General features: G+C 44.2%; 1 protein-coding gene across 1 annotated transcript; it reads right to left on the bottom strand.

Annotated features, from left to right (window-relative positions):
* Positions 1 to 17,111: 17,111 nt before the first annotated feature.
* LOC125467140 (gonadotropin-releasing hormone II receptor-like) lies at positions 17,112 to 24,551 on the bottom strand. The gene is made up of 3 exons (XM_048562576.2): positions 24,000 to 24,551; positions 18,390 to 18,594; positions 17,112 to 17,695 (listed from the first exon to the last, which is right to left on the bottom strand). Exons 1-3 carry the CDS (start codon positions 24,549 to 24,551, stop codon positions 17,166 to 17,168), a joined length of 1,287 nt encoding a protein of 428 aa, XP_048418533.1. The 3' UTR covers positions 17,112 to 17,165.
* Between the last annotated feature and the right edge of the window lie 1,724 nt (positions 24,552 to 26,275).

The following is a 26,275-nucleotide window of genomic DNA, read 5'->3' as shown; positions in this document are numbered from 1 at the left end:
GAAGGGGAGATTTTGAAACTGGTGAAGTCCACATTGATACCATATGGCTGCAGGGTTCCCAGGCGGAATATGAGTTGCTGTTCCTGCAACCTTCGGGTGGCATCATTGTGGCAGTGCAGGAGGCCCATGATGGACATGTCATCTAGAGAATGGGAGGGAGAGTGGAAATGGTTTGCGACTGGGAGGTGCAGTTGTTTGTTGCGAACTGAGCGGAGGTGTTCTGCAAAGCGGTCCCCAAGCCTCCGCTTGGTTTCCCCAATGTAGAGGAAGCCGCACCGGGTACAGTGGATGCAGTATACCACATTGGCAGATGTGCAGGTGAACCTCTGCTTAATGTGGAATGTCATCTTGGGGCCTCGGATAGGGGTGAGGGAGGAGGTGTGGGGGCAAGTGTAGCATTTCCTGCGGTTGCAGGGGAAGGTGCTGGGTGTGGTGGGGTTGGAGGGCAGTGTGGAGCGAACAAGGGAGTCACGGAGAGAGTGGTCTCTCCGGAAAGCAGACAGGGGTGGGGATGGAAAAATGCCTTGGGTGGTGGGGTCGGATTGTAAATGGCAGAAGTGTCGGAGGATGATGCGTTGTATCCGGAGGTTGGTGGGGTGGTGTGTGAGAACGAGGGGGATCCTCTTAGGGCGGTTGTGGCGGGGGCGGGGTGTGAGGGATGTGTTGCGGGAAATACGGGAGACGCGGTCAAGGGCGTTCTCGATCACTGTGGGGGGAAAGTTGCGGTCCTTAAAGAACTTGGACATCTGGGATGTGCGGGAGTGGAATGTCTTATTGTGGGAGCAGATGCGGCGGAGGCGGAGGAATTGGGAATAGGGGATGGAATTTTTGCAGGAGGGTGGGTGGGAGGAGGTGTATTCTAGGTAGCTGTGGGAGTCGTTGGGCTTGAAATGGACATCAGTTACAAGCTGGTTGCCTGAGATGGAGACTGAGAGGTCCAGGAAGGTGAGGGATGTGCTGGAGATGTCCCAGGTGAACTGAAGGTTGGGGTGGAAGGTGTTGGTGAAGTGGATGAACTGTTCGAGCTCCTCTGGGGAGCAAGAGGCGGCGCCGATACAGTCATCAATGTACCGGAGGAAGAGGTGGGGTTTGGGGCCTGTGTAGGTGCGGAAGAGGGACTGTTCCACGTAACCTACAAAGAGGCAGGCATAGCTGGGGCCCATGCGGGTGCCCATGGCCACCCCCTTAGTCTGTAGGAAGTGGGAGGAGTCAAAAGAGAAGTTGTTGAGTGTGAGGACGAGTTCAGCTAGGCGGATGAGAATGTCGGTGGAGGGGGACTGGTCGGGCCTGCGGGACAGGAAGAAGCAGAGGGCCTTGAGGCCATCTCCATGTGGAATGCAGGTGTACAGGGAATGGACGTCCATGGTGAATATGAGGGTTGGGGGCCAGGGAATTGGAAGTCCTGGAGGAGGTGGAGGGCGTGGGTGGTGTCACGGACGTAGTTGGGGAGTTCCTGGACCAAAGGGGAGAAAATGGAGTCCAGATAGGTGGAGATGAGTTTGGTGGGGCAGGAGCAGTCTGAGACGATGGGTCGACCAGGGCAGGCAGGTTTGTGGATTTTGGGAAGGAGATAGAAACGGGCCGTGCGGGGTTGGGGAACAATGAGGTTGGAGGCTGTGGGTGGGAGGTCCCCTGAGGTGATGGGGTCGTGAATGGTGTCGGAGATGATGGTTTGGTGCTCGGGTGTGGGGTCATGATCGAGGGGGTGGTAGGAGGTGGTTTCGGAGAGTTGGCGTCTGGCCTCGGCGATGTAGAGGTCAGTGCGCCATACTACCACTGCGCCACCCTTGTCTGCGGGTTTGATGGTGGGGTTGGTGTTAGAGCGGAGGGAGCGGAGGGCTGCCCGTTCTGCGGGGGAGAGGTTGGAGTGGGTGAGAGGGGTGGAGAGGTTGAGGCGGTTAATGTCTCGACAGCAGTTGGAGATGAAGAGGTCGAGGGAGGGTAGGAGGCCTGGGGGTGGTGTCCAGGTGGAGGACTTGTGTTGGAAGCGGGTGAAGGGGTCAGTGGAAGGAGGGTTAGGTTCCCGGTTGAAGAAGTAGGCATGGAGGCGAAGACGGCGGAAAAACTGCTCTATGTCCAACCGTGACTGGTATTCGTTGATGTGTGGTTGTAGGGGGACAAAGGTGAGCCCCTTACTAAGGACTGACCGTTCGTCCTCAGTCAGTGGGAGGCCTGGGGGGATGGTGAAGATGCGGCAGGGCTCATTGTGGCTGTCTTCTCTGTAGAGCAGTTATTCTCTGTTTTTGCCAATATTCTATCATCACATGCTATTGATTGAGATTATGTGCACCAATTGATTTTCTATTTAGCATTACACTTCTAAACTCCTTCATTGAGTTTTGTCCTTTGATGTATTCTGTAGTTACGTAAGATCTTGCATAAATGCAGGTTAAAAAATAATCAAGAAGCCTTGGAAATAATTAGTAGGAGTAGTGGCATCTGTGGAGTATGAAACGTGGCTAATGCTTCAATTTGATAACCCTTTTCTTTTTACTGTTCGTGTGTCAGGTTTCCAGCACAGTGCTTTAAATAATTTTCAAAAACTTCTATACACTTAAGGGTGAAATACCTTGACATGTTGCTAAGAGACAAAGATACAAAGGCAATAGCACAATAAAAATTGTATGCCAAAAGCTGTTTATTGCAAGACAGCCATATTTCTTTCCTCACACCGCAATTCCTAATGATTTTTGAGAGATAGAGCTTTCTCAAATAAAACATTCATACCATCAGGATTGTTAGATAGATTAATTGTTAAGGCCACAAGATCCTATTTAGTCTTTAGCAGGGTGCTTGGTTCAGCGCAGGGTCTGTTTCATATTAGATGAATGTGAGCAACATTGTGCTCGATCTAAAGTTCAGCTAGTCTCTTATGTTGCTTTCCATACGATTGCCCACATGACATATACCACAGAATTCATACTGAAATAGACATATAGAAGTGTATTAACAGCTAACTGAAAACTAACATAATATTTCAGACTTACATGTATAATACGTATAATAATAATGTATAATTTAGTCAACCTAGCTGGAAATATTATGACATATTATTCTCTCTCTCTTTCTCTCCCCCCCCCCCCCAACCCATCTCTCATCCCCCCCCCCCATCTATATCTGCCCTCTGTCTTCCCCGCTGTCTCTCTCCACCGCCCCTTTCTCCCCCTTCCTTGAACCCTCCCCTTCTCTCCCTCTCTTCCCACTCCCCTCTCCGTCTCCCCCTCCTACACCCCCCACCCCCTCGTCCCCTTCCTTTCCTTCCCCCCCCTCCCCCATCACCCCCTTCCATCTCTTCACTCTCACTCTCTTTCCCTCCCTGTCACTCTTTCCCCTTTCCCTCCCCCCCCCCCTTCCCCGCCCCACCACTCACCAAATCCTCCACACTTGATAGGCTGATGGGCAGTATGGCACTTTCTAGTCACTACCGCTCTGAGGATCTCTTGGACATTGAGACAGCTGCAGGGGGCTTCCAGCTGCGCAAAGGCCTGAAGCACTGCCTCCCGCTGACGTTCTGCATTCACACTGGGCTCAGCCAGTACATGGCACTGGATGAGGTGGAAGGCCGCAAACTAAGCGACATCTTCTACCACTGTGCGGTAAGCACAACCGTGATCCCAGGTGGGCATTTCTCCACCATCTTGCAGCTGCTACTAAGTGACACAAGGACAAATTAGAAGCAGGCCATTCACTCCACAGTGCTACTTCACCATTAGATGTGATCGTGGTCAATCCGTTTGTGTTCTGTATTTCACAGTCCTATATCCTCTTTATTTCCTGTGCTAACAAGAATCTGTTCACACTTCTGTTAAAAATAGGCAGCGACCCAACCTTTACGGCTTCACATACTTGTGTGTGAAGCCAGGGGTGCGGAAGGGTGGTGGTGTGTGGAAGAAGATTCTAAATAAATACTTCGAATGATGTTCACTTGAGAGAGGATGATATGCAGATAAAAATCAGGGAGAAAGAGACAAGAGAGAAAGTTGATGAGGGTCAAGCTGTGGATGTGGTGTATATGGACTTCAGTAAGGCATTTGATAAGGTTCCCCATGGTAGGCTCATTCAGAAGGTCAGGAGGAATGGGATACAGGGGAACTTAGCTGCTTGGATACAGAATTGGTTGGCCAACAGAAGACAGCGAGTGGTAGTAGAAGGAAAATATTCTGCCTGGAATTCAGTGGTGAGTGGAGTTCCACAGGGCTCTGTCCTTGGGCCTCTACTGTTTGTAATTTTTATTAATGACTTGGACGAGGGAATTGAAGGATGGGTCAGCAAGTTTGCAGACGACACAAAGGTCGGAGGTGTCGTTGACAGTGTAGAGGGCTGTTGTAGGCTGCAGCGGGACATTGACAGGATGCAGAGATGGGCTGAGAGGTGGCAGATGGAGTTCAACCTGGATAAATGCGAGGTGATGCATTTTGGAAGGTCGAATTTGAAAGCTGAGTACAGGATTAAGGATAGGATTCTTGGCAGCGTGGAGGAACAGAGGGATCTTGGTGTGCAGATACATAGATCCCTTAAAATGGCCACCCAAGTGGACAGGGTTGTTAAGAAAGCATATGGTGTTTTGGCTTTCATTAACAGGGGGATTGAGTTTAAGAGTCGTGAGATCTTGTTGCAGCTCTATAAAACTTTGGTTAGACCGCACTTGGAATACTGCGTCCAGTTCTGGGCGCCCTATTATAGGAAAGATGTGGATGCTTTGGAGAGGGTTCAGAGGAGGTTTACCAGGATGCTGCCTGGACTGGAGGGCTTATCTTATGAAGAGAGGTTGACTGAGCTCGGTCTCTTTTCATTGGAGAAAAGGAGGAGGAGAGGGGGCCTAATTGAGGTATACAAGATAATGAGAGGCATAGATAGAGTTGATAGCCAGAGACTATTTCCCAGGGCAGAAATGGCTAGCACGAGGGGTCATAGTTTTAAGCTGGTTGGTGGAAAGTATAGAGGGGATGTCAGAGGCAGGTTCTTTACGCAGAGAGTTGTGAGAGCATGGAATGCGTTGCCAGCAGCAGTTGTGGAAGCAAGGTCATTGGGGTCATTTAAGAGACTGCTGGACATGTATATGGTCACAGAAATTTGAGGGTGCATACATGAGGATCAATGGTTGGCACAACATTGTGGGCTGAAGGGCCTGTTCTGTGCTGTACTGTTCTATATACCTGGGGCAGGTAAGTCTTAAACCCAGGTCTCCTGGCTCAGAGATGGGGACACTATTGCAACACCACAAGAGCTATTTTTAGTCTGGGTTAAACACATATTTATATTAATATTACATTATGTAAATTGTTAGATGGCTGACTGACTAGCTGGCTATTTAACCACAAGAGGCTAACTGATTGGCAGACAGACAATACGATGGAATCATTTTATCCTTGAGTGTCATGTGTCTTTAACTAACTTTAACTTTAATTTTAAGGTTTAACTAACTTGGTGGTATTCTTTCAGGACATTACTTGCATGGTAGACAATGGGGTACCTGTGGATGTGGTGTATCTGGATTTCCAGAAGGCATTTGACAAGGTGCCATATCAAAGGCTGCTACATAAGATAAAGTTGCGCGATATTACAGGTAATATATTGGCATGGATAGAGGATTGGTTGATCAGTAGAAAGCAAAGAGTAGAGGTAAATGGGTGTTTTTCTGGTTGGCAGTCAGTGACTAGTGGTGTGCATCAGGGGTCAGTGTTGGGACCGCAATTGTTTACAATTTATATAGATGATTTGGAGTTGGGGACTAAGTGTGGTGTGTCAAAACTTGTAGATAACACTAAGATGAATGGTAGAGCAAAGTGTGCAGAAGACACTGAAAGTCTGCAGAGGGATGTAGATAGTCCAAGTGAGTGGGCAAAGTTCTGGCAGATGGAGTACAATGTTGATAAGTGTGAGGTCATCCATTTTGGTAGGAATAACAGCAAAATGGACTATGTTTTCAATGGTAAAAAATTGCAGCACACTGCTGTGCAGAGGGACTTGGATGTCCTTGTGCATGAATCGCTGAAGGTGGGATTGCAGGTGCAGCAGGTAATTAAAAAGGCAAATGGAACTTTGTCTGTCATTGCTCGAGGAATGGAGTTTAAAAAAAGGGAGGCTATGCTGCAGCTGTACAGGGTTCTGGTGAGGCCACACCTGGAGTACTGTGTACAGTTTTGGTCTCCTTAATTGAGGAGAGATATACTAGCACTGGAGAGGGAGCAGAGGAGATTCACTCAGTTGATTCCAGACTTGAGAGGGTTGGATTATAAGGAGACACTGAGTAGACTGGGATTATATTCATTGGAATTCAGAAGAATGAGGGGAGATCTTACAGAAACATATGAGATTATGAAGGGAATATATAAAGTGGAAGCAGGGAAATTGTTTCCGCTAGCAAGTGAAAACAGGACCAGCCTCAAAATAAACGGAAGCAGATGTAGGACTGAGATCAGGAGGATCTTTTTCACCCAAAGGGTTGTGAACCTGTGAAATTCCCTGCCCAGTGAAGTGGCTGAAGCTACCTCACTGAATGTTTTTAAGGCAAGACTAGATACTGTTTTAAACAGTAAAGGAATTAAGGGTTATGGTGTGCGGATGGGTAAGTGGAGCTGAGTCTCAAAAAGATCAGCCATGGTCTAATTAAATGGCAGGCAGGCTTGAGGGGCCAGAGGCCTAATCCTGCTTCTAGTTCTTCTGTTCTTATGTGTCATGATGTCAGCTAAAGTGGAGATGGTATTGTCAATAGACAAATGGTCTGGGAGCAGAATTAAAAAATCACCATAACATAAATTTTAATTCGGCCAAAGCCTAGAACTAAACCAGTTAACCTAATGGTCGATCATGAAGTATTCTTGATTGCCAGTTAAAAACCCTTTAAGTTCATAAATGTCCTTAGGGGAGGAAATCTGCCATCCTTACCTAGTCTGGCCTACCTGTGACCTCAAACCCACAGCAATGTAGTTGACTCTTAATTGCCCTTTGAAATGGCCTAATGAGCCACTCAGTTCAAGGACAATGCCAGCACCCTGACATTAAAGTGCTATGTATCAAAGCTAGCCCAGGACTAAACTCAGTGATGTGTCTCATAGTCAAATACACTGTAAGTCAGACTCCAGCAAAGAAATCCTCAAATTGCTGGAATCTGAAATTGAAAAACAGAAAAAGCTATAAATACTCAGCAGATCATTCAGTGTCTGCAGACAGGAAAGTGGAGTTAAGGTTTCAACATTAACTCTGCGTCTTTCTCTCTCTCTCTCTCCCTAAAGATGCCTCTAGACCTGCTGACTATTTCCAGCATTTTTGGCTTTTATTCAGCAAAAGGTCATGGCCTGGGCCACATGTGCTGAATAGCTTCTCAGAGCCAGACATGGCAAAGCTGTTAACAACCTTGGAACTTTATTCAAGCAATGATTCTGAAGAGGAAGGTGTGTGAAGAGAAAAATAACAACTGTGGTTTGACAATTTCCCAGAACAATTAAATAACCACGTAGCTATCTATTCCTCTAGCATCTGCAATCACAAAGAGTTCTTTCAGCTCAGCAGTTTGTTTTCAGTTAAGCGCCAATACAGGTCTCCGTGCTTAGAAAGTAAAGCCTGTATTGAAATTGCACCTTTCACACCCTCAGAATGGCTCAAAGACCTTTAATGATAAGTAATTGTGCGCAGTCACTGCAATCTTGTTGGAGGAAGCAGTAGTGGTACTGTCAGCGACAAAAGAATGATGAGTTATTTATTTTGTGGGTTTCGATTGATGCATAAATGACTTTCACACTGGATGCGCTGCTTATCCTTCTTTGGTTAGGGACATGTCATCTATTGTGACCCCTTGAGCAGGCTGGAGCAATGTTAGATTCACAGCTCATTCAAATGTAATATTTTTGGCAATGCAACAGCCCGAAACACTGCACTGGAAGGTCAACATAGTCTTCACACTTAATACGTATCACAACAGCATAAATTAGTCTCAGGTACAGAGGTCATTCGACTCATCTTTGTTGGTCTGCTTTGAAAAATGCTAATGTACCTCTGAGGCCACAGTGATCACATGGTTTTCAGTCACCACCATGGTACCGATTTTCTTTTTGTACTGATCCCTGTTAGTCAGTTCCTAATATCAGCCTTAAATTTACCTTTCACTACAATGGATCTGTGCCTCCTTTTCATGTTCCCACAACTTAGTTTGAAATTATTTGCCAGATTATCTCTATATACTTTAATGAGATGGCCCATTAGATAAGTGCGATCAAGGTGAACAAGCCAAGTTTTCCAGTATCCTCCCCAAACCTAGGAAGCAGATGTTTGATAATGGCTCTCCTCTTGTATTAGTCACTACACCGGTTCCTACACTCCAAGATTTCTCTATTTTGTCTTTGTGAATGAATTGAGATTCTGTTCTCAAAGTGGAGTGTAATTACAGCACAGAGGTGTTCATCAAAATGTTCACTTGATCTTCTAATTCTTTAAATCGTCTTTTTTTTATTTCAAACAATTAGTGAGGTACACAACATTAGACCAAAAGACCGTGAGTCATTGGAGCAGAAGTAGGCCATTCAGCTCATCCAGCCTGCTCTGCCATTTGATGAGATCATGGCTGATCTGCTAATCCTCAACTCTACTTTCCTTTACTGATTAAAAATCTAATTATGTCAGTCTTTGTTATACTTAATGACCCAGCCTGAACAGTGCTGTGTTAAAAAATTCCACAGATTCTTTGCCCTCTGAGCAAATTCCACCTCATCTGTGTCTTATATGTGTGACCTTTCATTCTGACATTATAGACGCTGGTCCTAGACGCTTCCACAAAGGACAGTCAGCTTCTCTGCATCTACCCTGTTGAGTCCTCAAAACACCTTGTATGCTTCAATAAGGCTGTGTCGCATTTTCTATATTCTAACAAGTTTAAACCCAATTGACTCAAGACGCCTCCTCTTAAGACAGTTCCTTCATAGCTGATATCAACCTGATTTGACTTCTCCAGACTGCCACTTTTCTTTTTTTTAAAGCTGCTGCATTCTGTACTTCCAATCTTGAGAAAGTAGCATTTAATTTTTTGCTGGTTTGAATTAGCAGTTCACAAACTGTGGTTTACAGACCTGTTGGACTGGTTGAAAATTTTCAGGTGGAGATATTCATGAGTAACCAAGTTGGGAGCAACTGGAGACAGCCTTTGGGGGAGCCAGGAGGGAGCAGAAGATAGCAGCTGAAGGCAAGTCACAAGAAGAGTGGGCTGCTGCTGTCAATTCAGAGGGGGCTCTGTGCGTGTGTGCGTGTGTGCACCTCCATTCTCAAAAACCACATTAAAAGACTCTCTCTATGCAAAACTTTCATATTATTAATATTAGATATTATAACTTGGAGGTGAGTACGATTATTCATCCATTTGAAGAGGGGTCATTCAACAAGGTAAAATTGTGTAGCCATTGACTTAAATCACTTGAGATCCATGTTAGCAGATGTGTGCATCAATAGTTATTTTTAAGTTTTAATTAAATTGAAGAGAAAGGCATTTTCCTCCTAAACTAGCTATACTGAGCATAGATTTATTGCACATAGTCATATTTTCATACTTTTACAGATTCTACTCAACTCCTTCATTTCAAGCCAATCTCAACTGATGAAAGGGGGGGCTCACAGTTTAATATTACCAGAGGAGAGCCAACACTTGCATTTTTAGTAAAGTCATTTGCTACTTCCCTGTGAATTCATGAATATTTCAAACATTAATGGCCAATCAATAATTCCAGGCTCCTGTTCGGAATCAGTCTATCCCTTTTTTTAGCTCTAGCTAGCAGTTTCTGTATTGTCGCTGCCCAAGACCACTTGTCAGCCAATGGTAAAGGATTTAAGAATGTTTTCTCAAATAGGACATTGGTAGCAATGCCTATGTCAGCTTATTTTGCCCATCCCTAACTGACCTTGAACCACTCAATTTGTTAGGCCATTTCAGAGGGCAGTTAAGTATCATCCACATTGCTGTGGGTCAGGAGTCACATGTAGGCCAGACCAGTTAAGGACAACGGATTGCCTTTCATAAAGTAATGCGGATTTTATGGCAATCATTGTTAGTTTCACGGTTGCCATTGCTGAGACAAGTTGTCAGTTGTAGATTTTATTAATTCTTTCAGTTTCACCTCCGGCATTGAGTGATTTGAACGCATGATTCCAAGGCACTCGCCTGGGTCTGTAGATTACTAATCTGGCAATGTTATTGATATGGCACTATTTCTGGATAAGAACTTTGTCTAATTGTCGTCCAGCAGCAGCGTCCTCCTCTAACTTCCCATTGTGCATCTGCCCAGCAGTCCTGTTGGCATTACTATCTTCCCCAGTCCTCCGTCACAGTCTTCAGCCGAATAATGCATGTTCTTCCTGTGAGTTACTGCACAATGGTGCCTTCGTCAACTGATCAATATTCTCTCTAAGCTGCGCTCTGATATTTTGAGCATAGCAATTGGTGTCAGTATGCTGACTGCAGCATTGCCTTCCAATTCCAATGGTGGCAGCCATGCAGCTGGAAGGAAAGTCAGACGGAACGAACTACTGGGTAATTACTAATGTCGCTGCAACTTTAGTTTTATTCATCCATGTGATATGAGAGTAACTGGCCGGGCCAGCATTTGCAGCCTATGCTCATTTGCCCTCGAGCAGTGAGTTTCCTCCTTGAGCCAAATTCCAAATGGTGAACCTACAATGTAATTTTGGACAGGAATTCCAGTATTTTGACCCAGCGATACTGAAGGAATTTGCCAATTGTTTTCACATGATTCTCATGCACTCAGCCAATGACATCAGTGCTGACTCCCTGCATTCATCCAATTGATGATAGATGTGTGGTCAAGATGTTTTGTACAATGTACAAGCCAGCTGGACTTCTGTGTCTCTCTCACAAAGGTATCCTTAAGAGAGACTCGAAGGTGACAAACATCAACACAGAAACTGGGAGACGCTGATGACAGCTGTGACCTCTGGAGACTGATGGTTTCTTGGGAATTTGGAGAGATGAGGAGAAATGGAAAGCTCAGCTGGTGGACAAAGGGGCCTGGAGAATGAGCCAGTGAATCCTGCGCCAATTCTCAGCCCACTGTCATCTCCTCCAGCAAACACAGCAGAGACTGCCATGCCAGTGTACATGTTCTTAGTCAAGCCGAGCAATGCTTAAAAATGTATTCGGAACAGGTCCAGACCATTTGCTCCCTTGTGCCTACCCTGCCATTTGATAAGGTCAGGGCTGATCGGATTGCATTCTCAACTCCTCTTTCCTGCTTTCTCCACATTTCCTTTTTCTCCCTTTTCAGTCAAGAATCTAATTCAGACTTAAAAATATTCGGTGACCCAGCCTTTCTTACCTTCTGGCGCAAATAATTCCAAAGATTAACGACCTACTGAAGGAAACGATTTCTCCTCATCTCCCTCTTAAATGGGAGAGACCTTTTTTTTAAATTGTGACTCCTAGATCAGCATCCACCCAGTCTAGTCTTTTCAGAATTGTACATGTTTCAATAAGAACACTTCTTATTCATCTGAATTTAACCACTAAGGTGAAAACGACTACCCGGTGAGTCAGGAGACTGCCAAAGTATTCTTGAATAAAATCTAATCCATACAAACACAATCATATTTAAGCATTGTTTTATTACATGGAGATTTTGTCACTTTATTAAGAAGAAAAAATACTTCATCCACATGGTAAATTCAATTCATCATAATTGATTTTAGGAAACGAGACAACAATAAAAGTCATTTTTACAAGTAAAGTATAACACAAGTATTAAATCAACACATTTATGCTTGGATTGTAAACATGTGAGTTAAGAAAGATTTTGCAAATATAAATTGCATTTCCCACATTTTCAAGTGTAAATATGCTGTTGCAGTTGAATGAGGTTTTAGTTATAACTTGCAAATTGCCCATGTTCATCCGTCATCTAATGTGCTAAAGAGATAAAATTGCAGATTGCGTATGAAATGAGTCAGGGAAAAATGCTTTGAAGAAAACCCTGAAAATGATGAGTAGTGTTTTGGTGGTTGAGAAAGCTGAAGGTTGCGCTAGATTTTGTAACATGAACTCATTTCACATTTTACAATTTGCTTCCCAGCAACAGGAAGCCTAACAGCGAGGTAAAATAAAAGCTGTAAAGTGGGATTAGAGTGGTTAGGTGGTTGTTTATGACCAGCACAAACATGATGGGTCAAAGGGCCTTCTTCTGTGCTGTGCATCTATATCTCGGAAGCGAACTGACTGTATGGCTTCAGAGAAGGGCAGAACTAGATGTACAGACTCCAGGAATGGAGTGGTCAAGAAAGAGGGATTGAGTGATGGAAGGATTACACTGGACTGGGGTAAAATATTTGAGCGGGGAAGGGTGAAGTTATCTTGGAGAAAGATTGCTGGGGACAAATTGTGGGGAGTGTTCCTAACTCAGCTCCTCCTGGCCTATGAGCAATGATGGAAAATTACTTCCCTGTTGCAACAAGTATTCCTTTCTCCAGTGGCAGCCCTGTGGATCAGGGAACCTGGAACATGATCATTACATTCAAAGGTTTGTTAAAATCTGAGGTGAACTATCTCATGGCACATCTAACATTCTGCTCCTGCCTTGAGTGCATGCTGTCACCTGCACCACTCAAAATCCCAACAAGATTAAACCAAAAACTGGATTCACAGTGGACTGGGGTTAACTTCCAGAATTTAACTTCTATCCCCTCCCCTTACCCATATCATGGGGCTCAAACTATCCCTCGTATCTGAAGTAAAAACCAAAAGAAATGTAGGTGCTGTAAATCAGCAACAAAAACAGAAGTTGTTGGAAACTGCTGAGCTTTTCCAGAAACTTCTTTTTCATCCCTAGTATCTGATCTGGTGAACACATTACCAGGAGCAAAAAGTAATTTTACCCATCAAGTCCACTGTGCCCCCAATTCATATCTGATTAGATCTATCAAATTCTCTCACATTTGGCGGAAGATATTTGACCTCTTGGATCTGTGCTCCCCCATTAGGACAGCTCGCCACTTTATCCCATCTCACTGCTATTCCCCCATAAATTAAAGTTTTCTTTTCAAATATTTGTATTGTGCTTTTGATAGAACTTTTCAAAGTCATGAGTGGCTGGACAGATTGGATAGGGAGAAGCTGAGTCTGTTCGTGCAAAAAAATAAGAACAAGAGGGCATGATTTAAAGTGATGTGAGAAAGAACTTTTTCACACAGCGAGTAGTTCTGGTCTGGAATGCACTGCTTTGAAATGTGGTGGAGGCAGGCAGATTCAAATGAGGAATTCAAGATGGCCACTGGATGATTATTTGGATAGAAATAGTGTGCAGGGATATGGGCAAATGGCAGGAGATTGGCACTCGGGGATAGAACAAGCACAGGCATAAGGGGCTGAATGGCCTCTTTCTATCTTGTAGCAATTCTGCGATGTTGTGATGTATACACTTTCCCTTTAACCACTGCGTCTAAATTAAACTCTAGCGCCGCCAAAAATAGGCCGCAAATTCCCATTTCTGTTCTTTCGGGAAATTCCATTTGCAGAAACAGAATTTATTTTTAATGTTCTTCATGCAAGATCAGGGTTAACACTAAGTGAAAACAATCTGAAACTCTATGATATCCTGCACCATGATCTGGGACATGTTTAATTAACTTTTTGCACATCTTCTGCAAGATGTATTTGGGTCCATTCAAGTAGGAATTTTTCTGAGCAGGGACCCAATTAGACTGCTGAAGATTTGCTCTGCATCAGTGGAGACTGTAGTATTACAAGTGAAACAGGTGTTAAGATATAAATGCCAACTGAGACCACTTGCTGCTTATTTTTAACCACAGGATCAGCAGTAACGATAACATTAAAACTCTTGTATCTAACTCAATGGAAGAAAACCAAAGGAGGTGGACACACACCTACAAGCCAGAAGACACTAAGTCAGTAAGCCGCTGTTACTGGTCAGCACTGATGCAAGGCAACGCTGGCTTTGTTAATATTTTGTACCATATTCACTGCTTCTTGCATTCCGGACATTGTGTGTGTAATATATGGCAATGTGCCAGAAGCAAAGAACCACTGCAACAAAACAGTCTTGTCATGTGAATCTCGGCCAAACTTGTCATTGTCAACCAAAGCAAAACAATCCAAGACCCTGTTGTGACTGAGCATTCACGATAGTTTTATTCCTTTTTAAATTTCCAACTGTGAGATCAAAGGTTAATATTTCACAAATAAAGAAAAGAATATTTAACACATACGCCTCCATTTGGCATTCTGGGCATTCCCAAATGGCCTCTTTAAAGATCATTCTCCTGCCCTCTCAGTCCGTATCGTTATGCTCTTCCCCACCTGAACAATCGATCTAATTCATTAAACATGTCAGTATTGTCTGTGAGCCCTGCACAGGCTGTTTTTCTGCTCCATAGATTAGCAAATATTTCTTATATATTCTTTTTTGGCTGAGGTAATGACGCTTATCCATTCTTAAGCACTCCCTATCAGGTGTTCTTTTCCAATCCTTCTCCAATCAGAGGAGCTAATAATATTCAGTTTACTGATCCTCAGGATAACCAATGTTAGCAGTGGAATCTCAGGGCTTTTGAATGTTTCATATTACCTGACATCTGAAAGAGCTGAAATACTTCGAAATGTTTCTTTCTACCATAAGGATCAATACAGTGTTAAATACATTTCAATGTTATTTGATATCAGTGGTAATCTGAGAGAGCCAGTGGCTTTGTTTCCAGCTTTTACAGATAGAGAAATGACTTACTTTTGAATAATAAGCAACACACAAGGTCAAGTATTGGAACAAAGAAAAGAAATGAAAATGTAAACCACTAAGGGGAACTAGGAAAATTAAAACATGCGCGCTGAAACTAAGCCATTATTTAAAAGATTATAGTGGTCTTGTTCTGTGCTGCAAGGCTGCATCGTGATTGCGATCAGCCTACAGAGTATTTTCTGCGAATAATAAAGTGTGAAGCTGGATGAACACAGCAGGCCAAGCAGCATCTCAGGAGCACAAAAGCTGACGTTTCGGGCCTAGACCCTTCATCAGAGAGGGGGATGGGGTGAGGGTTCTGGAATAAATAGGGAGAGAGGGGGAGGCGGACCAAAGATGGAGAGAAAAGAAGATAGGTGGAGAGGAGAGTATAGGTGTGGAGGTAGGGAGGGGATAGGTCAGTCCAGGGAAGATGGACAGGTCAAGGAGGTGGGATGAGGTTAGTAGGTAGGAAATGGAGGTGCGGTTTGGGGTGTGAGGAAGGGATGGGTGAGAGGAAGAACAGGTTAGGGAGGCAGAGACAGGCTGGGCTGGTTTTGGGATGCAGTGGGGGGAGGGGAAGAGCTGGGCTGGTTGTGTGGTGCAGTGGGGGAAGGGGAGATTTTGACGCCAGTGAAGTCCACATTGATACCATTGGGCTGCAGGGTTCCCAAGCGGAATATGAGTTGCAGTTCCTGCAACCTTCGGGTGGCATCACTGTAGCACTGCAGGAGGCCCATGATGGACATGTCATCTTGGAGATGGCCCAGATGAACTTGAGGTTTGGGTGCAAGGCGTTGGTGAAGTGGATGAACTGTTCGAGCTCCTCTGGGGAGCAAGAGGCGGCGCCGATACAGTCATCAATGTAACGGAGGAAGAGGTGGGGTTTGGGGACTGTGTAGGTGCGGAAGAGGGACTGTTCCACGTAACCTACAAAGAGGCAGGCATAGCTGGGGCCCATGTGGGTGCCCATGGCCACCCCCTTTGTCTGTAGGAAGTGGGAGGTCCTGGGCCATCTCCAACACATCCCTCACCTTCCTGGACCTCTCAGTCTCCATCTCAGGCAACCAGCTTGTAACTGATGTCCATTTCAAGCCCAACGACTCCCACAGCTACCTAGAATACACCTCCTCCCACCCACCCTCTTGCAAAAATTCCATCCCCTATTCCCAATTCCTCCGCCTCCACCGCATCTGCTCCCAGGATGAGGCATTCCACTCCCGCACATCTCAGATGTCCAAGTTCTTCAAGGACCGCTACTTTCCCCCCACAGTGGTCGAGAACGCCCTTGACCGCATCTCCCGCATTTCCCGCAACACATCCCTCACACCCCGCCCCCGCCACAACCGCCCTAAGAGGATCCCCCTCGTTCTCACACACCACCCCACCCACGTCCGGATACAACACATTATCCTCTGACACTTCCGCCATCTACGATCCGACTCCACCACCCAAGACATTTTTCCATCCCCACCCCTGTCTGCTTTCCGGAGAGACTACTCTCTCCGTGACTCCCTTGTTCGCTCCACACTGCCCTCCAACCTCACCACACCTGGCACTTTCCCCTGCAACCGCAGGAAGTGCTACATCTGTCCCCACACCTCCTCCCTCACCCCTATCCCAGGCCCCAAGATGACTTTCCATATTATGCAGAGGTTTACCTGCACATCTGCCAATGTGGTATACTGTATCCATTGTACCCGGTGTGGCTTCCTCTACATTGGGGAAACCAAGCGGAGGCTTGGGGACCGCTTTGCAGAACACCACCGCTCAGTTCACAATAAACAACTGCACCTCCCAGTCGCGAACCATTTCCACTCCCCCTCCCATTCTTTAGATGACATGTCCATCATGGGCCTCCTGCAGTGCCACAATGATGCCACCTGAAGGTTGCAGGAACAGCAACTCATATTCCGCTTGGGAACCCTGCAGCCCAATGGTATCAATGTGGACTTCACCAGCTTCAAAATTTCCCCTTCCCCCACCGCATCCCAAAACCAGCCCAGTTCGTCCCCTCCCCCCACTGCATCACACAACCAGCCCAGCTCTTCCCCTCCACCCACTGCATCCCAAAACCAGCCCAGCCTGTCTCTGTCTCCCTAACCTGTTCTTCCTCTCACCCATCCCTTCCTCACACCCCAAGCCGCACCTCCATTTCCTTCCTATCCTCATCCCACCTCCTTGACCTGTCCGTCTTCCCTGGACTGACCTATCCCCTCCCTACCTCCCCACCTATACTCTCCTCTCCACCTACCTTCTTTTCTCTCCATCTTCGGTCCGCCTCCCCCTCTCTCCCTATTTATTCCCGAACCCTCATCCCCCTCTCTGATGAAGGGTCTGGGCCCAAAACGTCAGCCTTTGTGCTCCTGAGATGCTGCTTGGCCTGCTGTGTTCATCCAGCTTCACACTTTGTTATCTTGGATTCTCCAGCATCTGCAGTTCCCATTATCTCAGAGTATTTTCTGCACTTGCATTGATACTTTTCCTGGCATTACCTTTGTAAATGTCAAGATAACCATTGCTGTAGCAACTGCCTTTACTCTGATGTTCATCCTCTGCCATCGATCTGTGATCTTCTTGAGTGAGTGCAGTTAACCTTTTGAGGCGAAGCGATGATGCAGAGCACCTGAACGATCTGGTCAGTGTAGAATTAAGATCTGAATTGGATACCATCTTAGCAGAATGGCAGCAATGTTGCAAGCCTCTCCTGAAATGGATGGTAAAGAGACCATAGGTGATGGGATCCAAAACAGTGTTGAAGAGGCCAAAAATGAAGAGTATGTGGCTCAATGCTTGGGAGACCTTTCCTTCTGAGAGCATTTCTGGCGAGAACCAATACCAAAGTCCTAGAAGGTAATATGGAGTCCAACACACTATGAAAGAGGTCACGATAATTATACTCATTTTTAAAGTTTTCATTCGTGCTTTTGGTATGTTATTTGTCGATCGCCTTAAATGCACATCTTTTGAGGACACTGGAAGAGGACACAAAACAAAATAATATGACCTCTAAGACCTTCACGAGGGTTACAAAAAACTTACAGAAATAAGTCATCACTTTGAGGATTTTTTTCATACTAATTGTCTTCCTTTCTGACAGGCATGCAATCCACAGGTGTTGGTAAGCTTTCATGAAGCAACCATTTTCCACCTAAGAGCCTAGGAAGTGAAGAATTGTCGGCTATTTGGCTTTCCAGAGCATTACATCTAAGACTATTCCTACTGTCATCCAACAACTACATGCGAAAAGTTTCCCACCAAAGATTCTTGAGAGTAATTGGTGTTGGAATCCCCACTGTTTATTTCTCCCTTCTGAGCCTAGGGAAATATGCCTGCTATAGTTACTCCACACCCTGAGATCATCACAAACTTGTGACTGAACATTGCACCTTCCCAGTCAATGAAACTCAACACAACCCAGCACTATGCATGAATGCACAAAACCTTTGAGAAATCAAGGCAAACGAAGAAGTCCTTTGATTCAGGACACCATCAAGCTCAAAATTATTGGACAACAGATTAATAAATCATGGGGAGAATCTAAAAGTCTGAAATTTGTGATATTCTAAGATGGAAGAATGTAGCAGGAGATTGTGAGATATATCTTGGATTTCAGTACAGCCACCATGTAAAGATGAAAACACAGGCAACAATCAATATTCAACTTACAATTTCCCTTGTTCATCCTCTTTGATATCTCCACCAGGATTCGGGTGTAGCAGAATATCATGATCACCAGTGGCACGAGGAACAGGAAAACAAAAGTGAACATGTTGTACGAGGTCTCCTGCCAGTGTTCTTTGAAACTCCCCATTGTGGAACACTGTGTGAAGTTCTGCGGCTCAGTAATACTTACAGTGTGGAACAAGACAATCTATAAGAAAAAAGCATGAATTTTCAAATACAGTCTTTCATCTCTCCAAGTAACTCAACTACCTCAGTGCAAAGAAGAATAGATTAGGCATTACCACTTTAAATTTCTTTCTATATCACTGTAACTACTTCTGTGTAGATGTTGTTCACTGCTTCTTTAATAATTGCCTATGCTGCCACTGAATATGTCAGAAGAATATAAATTTCCAGTTATAAGAACTTTAAATAGTTCTCTGCTATTCATGTCACAATTATTCCTTACAATGTACAATGATGCTGCTGTTCTCAATGACATCCGCTTAAACTGCTACAGGATACACAAGGTTTGTTGATATCTACCATAAGAGAAGAATTTGTATTGATATATATAACGTGCTTTAAAATTCCCAAAGACTGTACAAGGGGGAATCAGCAACATAGATGTCATGCCAAAGGAAAAGTTGGGTGTACAAAACTAATGAAAATGAGGCAGGTTTTAAAGGGGGAGAGGCTATATAAAGAAGAAGATGGGAAAGGGTAGGAGAGAGAGAGAGAATAAGTTGGGTAGGCAGAGTGAGAATTTGCATATCGGTCTAAAGTCTTAATACTGAGGAGTCTACAAGCACCATGTGCTATGGTAATGTCATCGGATTTGTGAAGAGAACAGCTTAGGATATCTGAGGAGTGCCAACCTTGTGAGAGTTTGTTTACCCTTGGTTTGTCTCATTTGAAAATTGCTGTTGAGAATTTGTAATGACTATGGGATTTAAGTGAAGTATATTTGACTGAAGTTGGCAATATCAAACTCTCATGCAAACTCAAATAACAACAGAGTGCTGAAAACACTCAATAGGTGAGGCAGCATTTGTGGAAACAGAAACAGGCTGCATGCAATAAGAGTGATATCCTGTAGACACTAGAAATCTGAAACAAGTACAGAGAAATTAAAGAGGTTTGGTGGGATGTGTGGAGAAAGAAACAGTTCTATTTTTTCACTCTGTTATGACTTCTTCAGAACTGGAAAGTATTTCATTAAATAGAATCCCCACAGTGTGGAAACAGGCCATTTGGCCCAACTAGTCCACACCAACCTTCCAAAGGACATCTCACCCAGACCCATCCTCCTACCTAACCCTGCAAACTATGGGCAATTTAGGGTGGCCAATGCTGCCAGACTTGCACATCTTTGGGCTGTGGAAGGAAACTGAAGCACCCAGCAGAAACTCATGTTTACACGGAGAAAACATGCAAACTCCACACAGTCATCCAAGGTTGGAATTGAACCCAAGGCCCTTGTGCTGTGAGGCAGCAGTGCTAACCACTGAGCCACCATGTCACCCTTCTGTTTATTATACTTTTGACAGAAGAGGAGTAAGGGGACACATGATGCAGAGGCCCACAGCAAAAGACAAAAGCGTCGTTAATTGGGAGGAAAGATGATCAGAGATGTAACAGAGGTGCGAAAAGACACAAACAAGACAAGGCCGTGGTGGTAGGTATGTGGAAATGTAAGAAAAGTAGAGAACAGGCATCATGGAGTCAGGCTGTGAAGCCATGGAATTCAATATTGAGGTTGTAAAGTGCTAAACTGGAACATGAAATGCTGTCCTCGAGATTGCACTATGCTTCATTTGTGTTAGCATGAAACTTTCCTTATCCCCTACTTCCTGAAAGGATTTCATTCCATTCTCTCAGATCCACCATCTCCATTTTGCTTGTTCTGAGTATGGCACTTTTCAGCAGGGTGCCTCTGACACAACCTCTTTCCCTCTCAACTGAGGACTTCCCCTCACAATGGCTGACAGGGCCCTCAACCCTCTCCCACACTTCTATCTTCACCCCATTCCCCATCCTTCCCAGAACAATGACAGGGTTCCCCTCGTCCTCACTTTCCACCTAACTAGTCTTCCCTTTAAAGGATCATTATCCAGGAGGATGCCACCACCAATGTACCTTCCCCTACCTGCTGCTGTCATTGATCCACTGGGACCATTCTCTCCATAACAACCTAGGTGATGCCTCCATCCTAATGCTTCTTCACGCCTCCAAGGCACTTTCCAATGCAATTGCAGACAATCTAGTGTGACACTAACCCATTCACCTCCTCACTGTCCAAAGCCTCAAACACAACTTCCAGGTGAAGCAGTATTCTAGTTGCACCTCATTCAATCTAGCCTGCTGAGTTTTCACAATGTAGCCTCCTTCACATTGGTGAGACCAAACGCAGGCTGGGTGACTGCTTTGTGGAACTCTTCCATTCTGTCCCTCGAAATCCAGTTGCTTGACACTTCGATAACCCACCTTGCTCTCAAGCTGACATTTCTGATATGAGCCTGCTGCAATATTATGATAAAGCACAACACAAACGCAAGGAACAACACCTCATTTCTTGCTTAGGCACTTTACAGCCTCTAGGGCTCAATATTGAATTCCACAACTTCAGAGCATGACCTGATAATGCCTGTTCTTCATTTTTCTTACATTCCCCCGGGGTCCCCAATCCCCCCTAATAGTCTTGTCTTGTTTGTGTCTTGTCTACTTTGCTCTCCTATTTTCCACCTTTCACACCTTAATTTACACTCATTTGAAATTTCCGTTTCTCTTTCATTACACTTTGCAACCCCTTTGTCTTTTCCACTGGGCCTCCACACCATCTGTTCCCCTCTGTCCTCCTCCATCTCTGTTTAAAGTATAAAACAGAATTTCCAGCCCTTTCTGGTTCTGAAGAAGTCACACTGAAGACAAAATATTGTCTGTGTTTCTCTCACCGCATATACTGCCAGACCTGACAGAATTAATGTTTCAGGTTAACAACTTTTCATCAGACCCAGAACAGGTTAAAAGATGGAGCAGATTTTGGAAAGAAAAAAACAGAAGAATAGATGACTCTCTCATCATTATGGTCAGGAATAGACAGACCCAGTAAAATCACTATGCACAGATTTTAAAGGATAATCCAATGTTTGAACTCAACTCCTGAAAATGATTTTGCATTGATTTGTTCAGCGTTTCTCACTGATTAAATAGGATTTTGTGGGTGCAAGCTCAGTCTAGTAATGCATGATTTTTATCGTACCTTAAAGTTTAATGCTGTCCCCCTCTCTGGGAAAGCTTTTTAAAAAGGCATTTCTAAATGTTTCTGGGCAGGATAAAGAGTGGGGGGAAAAAAGCAGAATCTGATAAAACGGTGTAGAGCTGGATGAACACAGCAGGCCAAGCAGCATCAGAGGAGCAGAAGGCTGATGTTTCGGGCTTAGATCCCTCTTCAGAAATGGCCTGAAATGTCAGGCTTCCTGGTCTTCTGATGCTGCTTGGCCTGCTGTGTTCATCCAACTCTACACCTTGTCATCTCCAGCATCTGCAGTTCCTACTATCTCAGAATCTGATAACTTGTCCTTTGCTCAACTCTAAGCTCTAATCTCAGCCTTTTTCTCTATTTTATCACCGATATGGTGAGCTTCTACAACTTGTTTCTTTTGATCCAAGAACAGGGACTTCTCACTGTGTTTAAATCAAAACTCATTGAGAAACTACCTGTTCCATCTTGAGTTTTCTTATGATGCAGTGGTAGTCTTCGTACCTCTAAGCCAGGAGACTCCAGTTCAAATGCCATCTGCACCACAGCTGTCTAATAACATCGCTGAACAGGTTGAGTGAAACTATCAAAGAGTTTGTTTTCCCTTGCAACCCTGGGCCAGAAGGTCTGGGTTCAAGTCCCACCCGCCTTGGATATATATTGTAACAAGTCGAACGCGGTGATGTAAAATAGCTACACTCTGGAATTCTACATCAGTTGCTGTTTGACCTCCAGAGAGACACTATGCTGAATTGACAGCCATCTCAGTTAGTGTCTGAAAAGAAGTTTATTTTCTCACTAGTCGTATCCCAGGGTCTACAAGCTGAACAAACTCCTTCAGTCTTCTATCTAAGCTGCAATTTTAATGATGCTCCATAAACTATTTTTAAAAAGTCCCTTGAGGATCTGAGTGGTCTGTTCAGAGATGGTGGCCTAGTCGTAATATCACTTTGTTAATAAGCATCCCAGATTATTGTTCTGAGAGCAAGGGTCCAAATCCATGAAACTGGATTCAATTAAACTCCAACTAACAGTGAGTTTAATGACTGATGTAAGCACTACATGGTTCACTGCCATTCTTGCCTGGTTTGGGGCCTACATATAATGCCAGAGCCACAGCAATGTGACTGACTCTTAGCTGCCCCAAAAAGACCTAGCAAGCCAATCAGTTCAAGGGTGATAAAAGCTGGTTCAGCCAGCTATGCTTACATTTTTAAAAATTGCATGGTTAATTTGAAGATTTGGCTTTAAAAAGAAAGCATGGCAAAATTTCACGTAACATTGTCCCACCAGAGAACGGAAGGCAGAATTTAACCCTTTATTTCTGGGATGTTAAAGTAAGAGGCTGGGTTAAGAAAGTACTCAATCCAATTCCTCATGTTTCTACAACATCTTAATCCAGCCTAAGATGATGAAAGGAAATTTTCTTCCATGCAGCTGCTTGGTTGGCATGAGTTTTTAATCTCCTAAAGGAAGACACTGAATAACATGTAGAAAATCGAGGAACATCACCCTATTGCAACAGTGCATAAAAGGAGCTCATGGTTACATCAAACTTTTGTTGCTCTTGACCTGATTTTGTGTACAATGTAGATGGAATTTTATTTTGTATGTAATCTGTGCTTAACCAGACATTGCCATTAAAACATTTGCCATTGTCTTTGAGTCTCCAGAGAAAAGCATGTTCCAGTCTCTAACACCAAAATCACTCACTTTGAGGTGCACAGTGATGAAGGGAAAAGATACTTAAGACAAGTTCATTGCCTAAATGTGAGGAACAGTTATAAGATCATATATCAGCTCTCGAGCCTCTCTCTGTCACCCTGCCCCATTTGTTTCTAAGTTAAACTATTGAAAACAGTGTACTTTAAAACAAAGAGATTTTTCTTCAGTTGATCTGAAACACTGGACTGTCAATATTGAATACATCTTACATTTGAGATTCTCAGACTCGAGTTGAATTCCCAGGACAGTTCCTGACTGAAAGGCACAATGACAGGAACAAGCCCCAGACTCCACGAACCCATCAGGCTAGCGATATGTGTTCCCAATGGGAAATCCCACTGTCACTTCCTTTACGTACATGGGGACCATTACTTTAGAATGGCCTAAGAACTGACTCAAGAGTTCCTGACCCTGGACAACCATGAGAGTGGTATGTTATGCAGTTCAGTTGTAATAGAAGGTCTCTACAGGGGCTAAAATATGGTGCTTTTAGACACCATCCATTCAATTTTTTTGGAATATTGTTTGGACTTGTACAAAGGTTATTCCTCGATTCAACTGCAAAAAAGAAACAACAGCACCAAATGTTAAGCAATTTGCACTCCCAATTCCTAAGCAGCTCTCACCTGTGGAATGGACAAGATGACACTCAAAATCCAAGCTACTGTCAACATGATCTTATTCTTCTTTTTGGCTTCACTGATGCCCAGAGGATTTAGAATGGCAGATTGCCGGTCTACACTAATCACCACAGTGACAAAAGCGCAGGAGTACATAGCCATGAGTTTTAGGAACATCAGTAGCCGACAGGCAATGTCCCCAGCCTGCCACTGAACTGTGATGTTCCAGCTTGCGTCCAGAGGCATCACGATGAACGTTACCAGGAGGTCCGCAGCAGCTAGATTCAAGATCAAAATTCTTATGTGGGATTTACTCTTGCGATTCTGAGTGGTCGTCCACAGCACAGCAAGGTTGCAGACTGCAGAAATAGTGAAAACAAGAATAGTGATCCCGACTCTAACTTTCGCTGCACTGGTGAAGACTGGCAGCTGAAGGTGACAGGCACTGCTTTTGTTACAAGCATGCCCCAAGGAAGTGCCCAGGCACGTACCATTATAGTCATAGAAAAGAGTCTGTTTCAGGAAAGGGTTGATAGTGTCTTCAGTACTGACATTCATCCTGAATGCTATGATGTGCAATATGTAATATGGTATCTGTTTGATGGGTTCAATCACAGTGGGAGCACTTCTGCGACAGGCAGGTGATCATGTGAATCTTAAAACTGGAAATGCACATAGTTGTTTACATCAATATTGAGCTGAGGAGGTATCCCAGTCCTTAGGGTCTGTAAGTAAATGAGAGGAATGTTACATATTGAACAAAACAGCATCGACAGAGACACAATCATAACTGCCTGTCTCTGCAAATGCAGCTGGCCTCTGGCTCGTTGGCAATTGTGTTGTTACAATTGGTCTTAATGCTCCTGAAAACACAGCTAGAGCCCCCTCACTAAATCCCTGACTTCTACAGGACGTACAAATATACCAGTGTCAGATGGGGACAGATTAAACTTGACTATGAATGGGCAAGTTTCACAAAGAATCTCGACTCAGTGAAGCCTTCACTGTGGGTCACCAATGGCGCCTTTTCTCAGTGAAAGACTTACATGTATATACAGTTACCTTTTTCAATCTCACAACATTTCAGGGAGGGCTTTTGCAGCATAATGGTAGTGACCCCAGCCCTGGGCCAGATGATCCACGGTCAAGTCCCACCTATCTAAGGCATGTATCATAACATGCCTGCACATGTTGAATTAAGAAAAGCAGAACATTTCACAATGCTTTACTTAATTAACTCCTTGTAAACTGATACAGGAAATGCAATAGCTAAACATAACTATATTTCACAAAAATAGTAATAATCATGACAATTTTTTTTGGGTGATATTAATTGCAGGATAAATATCATTCAGAATAATGGGATCATTACATCTACCAGAGAGGGCAGTCATTTTGACATATCAAACTGAGAGAAGGGCCCCTCCAGCAGTGCTATACTCTACCAGTATTGTAGTGAGGTATCATCATTACTGCTTTGCTCATGTCTTGAAAACGCTAGAATTCACAACTTTCCAACCGAAAGGTGGGAGCACTCATAAGGTTTGTGCCCGAGCATGGATCAGACTTACAGCTGAGAAATTGGGGGCAGCAATGATGAAAACTTCAGAAATCAGGTACTAACACATCCAAGCAATAATCCTAAATGAAAACCGAAAGAACTGCGAATGCTGTAAATCACGAACAAAAACAAAGCTGCTGGAAAAGCTCAGCAGGTCTGGCAGCATCTGTGAGTTAATGTTTCGGGTCTGGTGACCCTTCCTCAGATGCTGCCAGACCTGTAGAGCTTTTCCAGCAACTTTGTTTTTCTTGCAAGCGATAATCCCAGTGGCCAACACCTGAACATGACTGAACAGGATGAGAGCAGCACAGAGGTTTCAATCATCTCATTCTATAAAACAACACAGAAACTTAACTGAAAGGTTTAGAAAGCTGCGTTAGAATAGGGGAGTGGGTGATGCGTGGAAATGTAAGAAACTCAAGAAGAAGCCACATGGCCTACAGATTAAACAACAGGACCACACACTGGAGAGGTTGCAATAAAATAAACTAAGGATAAGATGGAATAAATGAGGAGCTGGCGAAATACCTGATACCCAGCTTGGTGTTTGAGACCTAGAGTCCGAATGGTATAGAGGAAACAATTAGGCCCATTGAGTCCATGCTAGCTCCCTGTTGAACAATCCAGCTAGCCTCATCTATCCTCATGGCTCTGCAAGTTTATTTCTCTCTATTCAATTTCTTTTTGAAATCATTCACTGCCCATTACCACCGTGCTCACA

The sequence above is a fragment of the Stegostoma tigrinum genome, chromosome 33 (genome assembly GCF_030684315.1).
Source record: "Stegostoma tigrinum isolate sSteTig4 chromosome 33, sSteTig4.hap1, whole genome shotgun sequence".
NCBI classification, from domain to species: Eukaryota; Metazoa; Chordata; class Chondrichthyes; order Orectolobiformes; family Stegostomatidae; genus Stegostoma; species Stegostoma tigrinum.
Note: the sequence above shows the minus strand (reverse complement) of the source record. Positions and strands in the feature narration are given on the sequence as shown.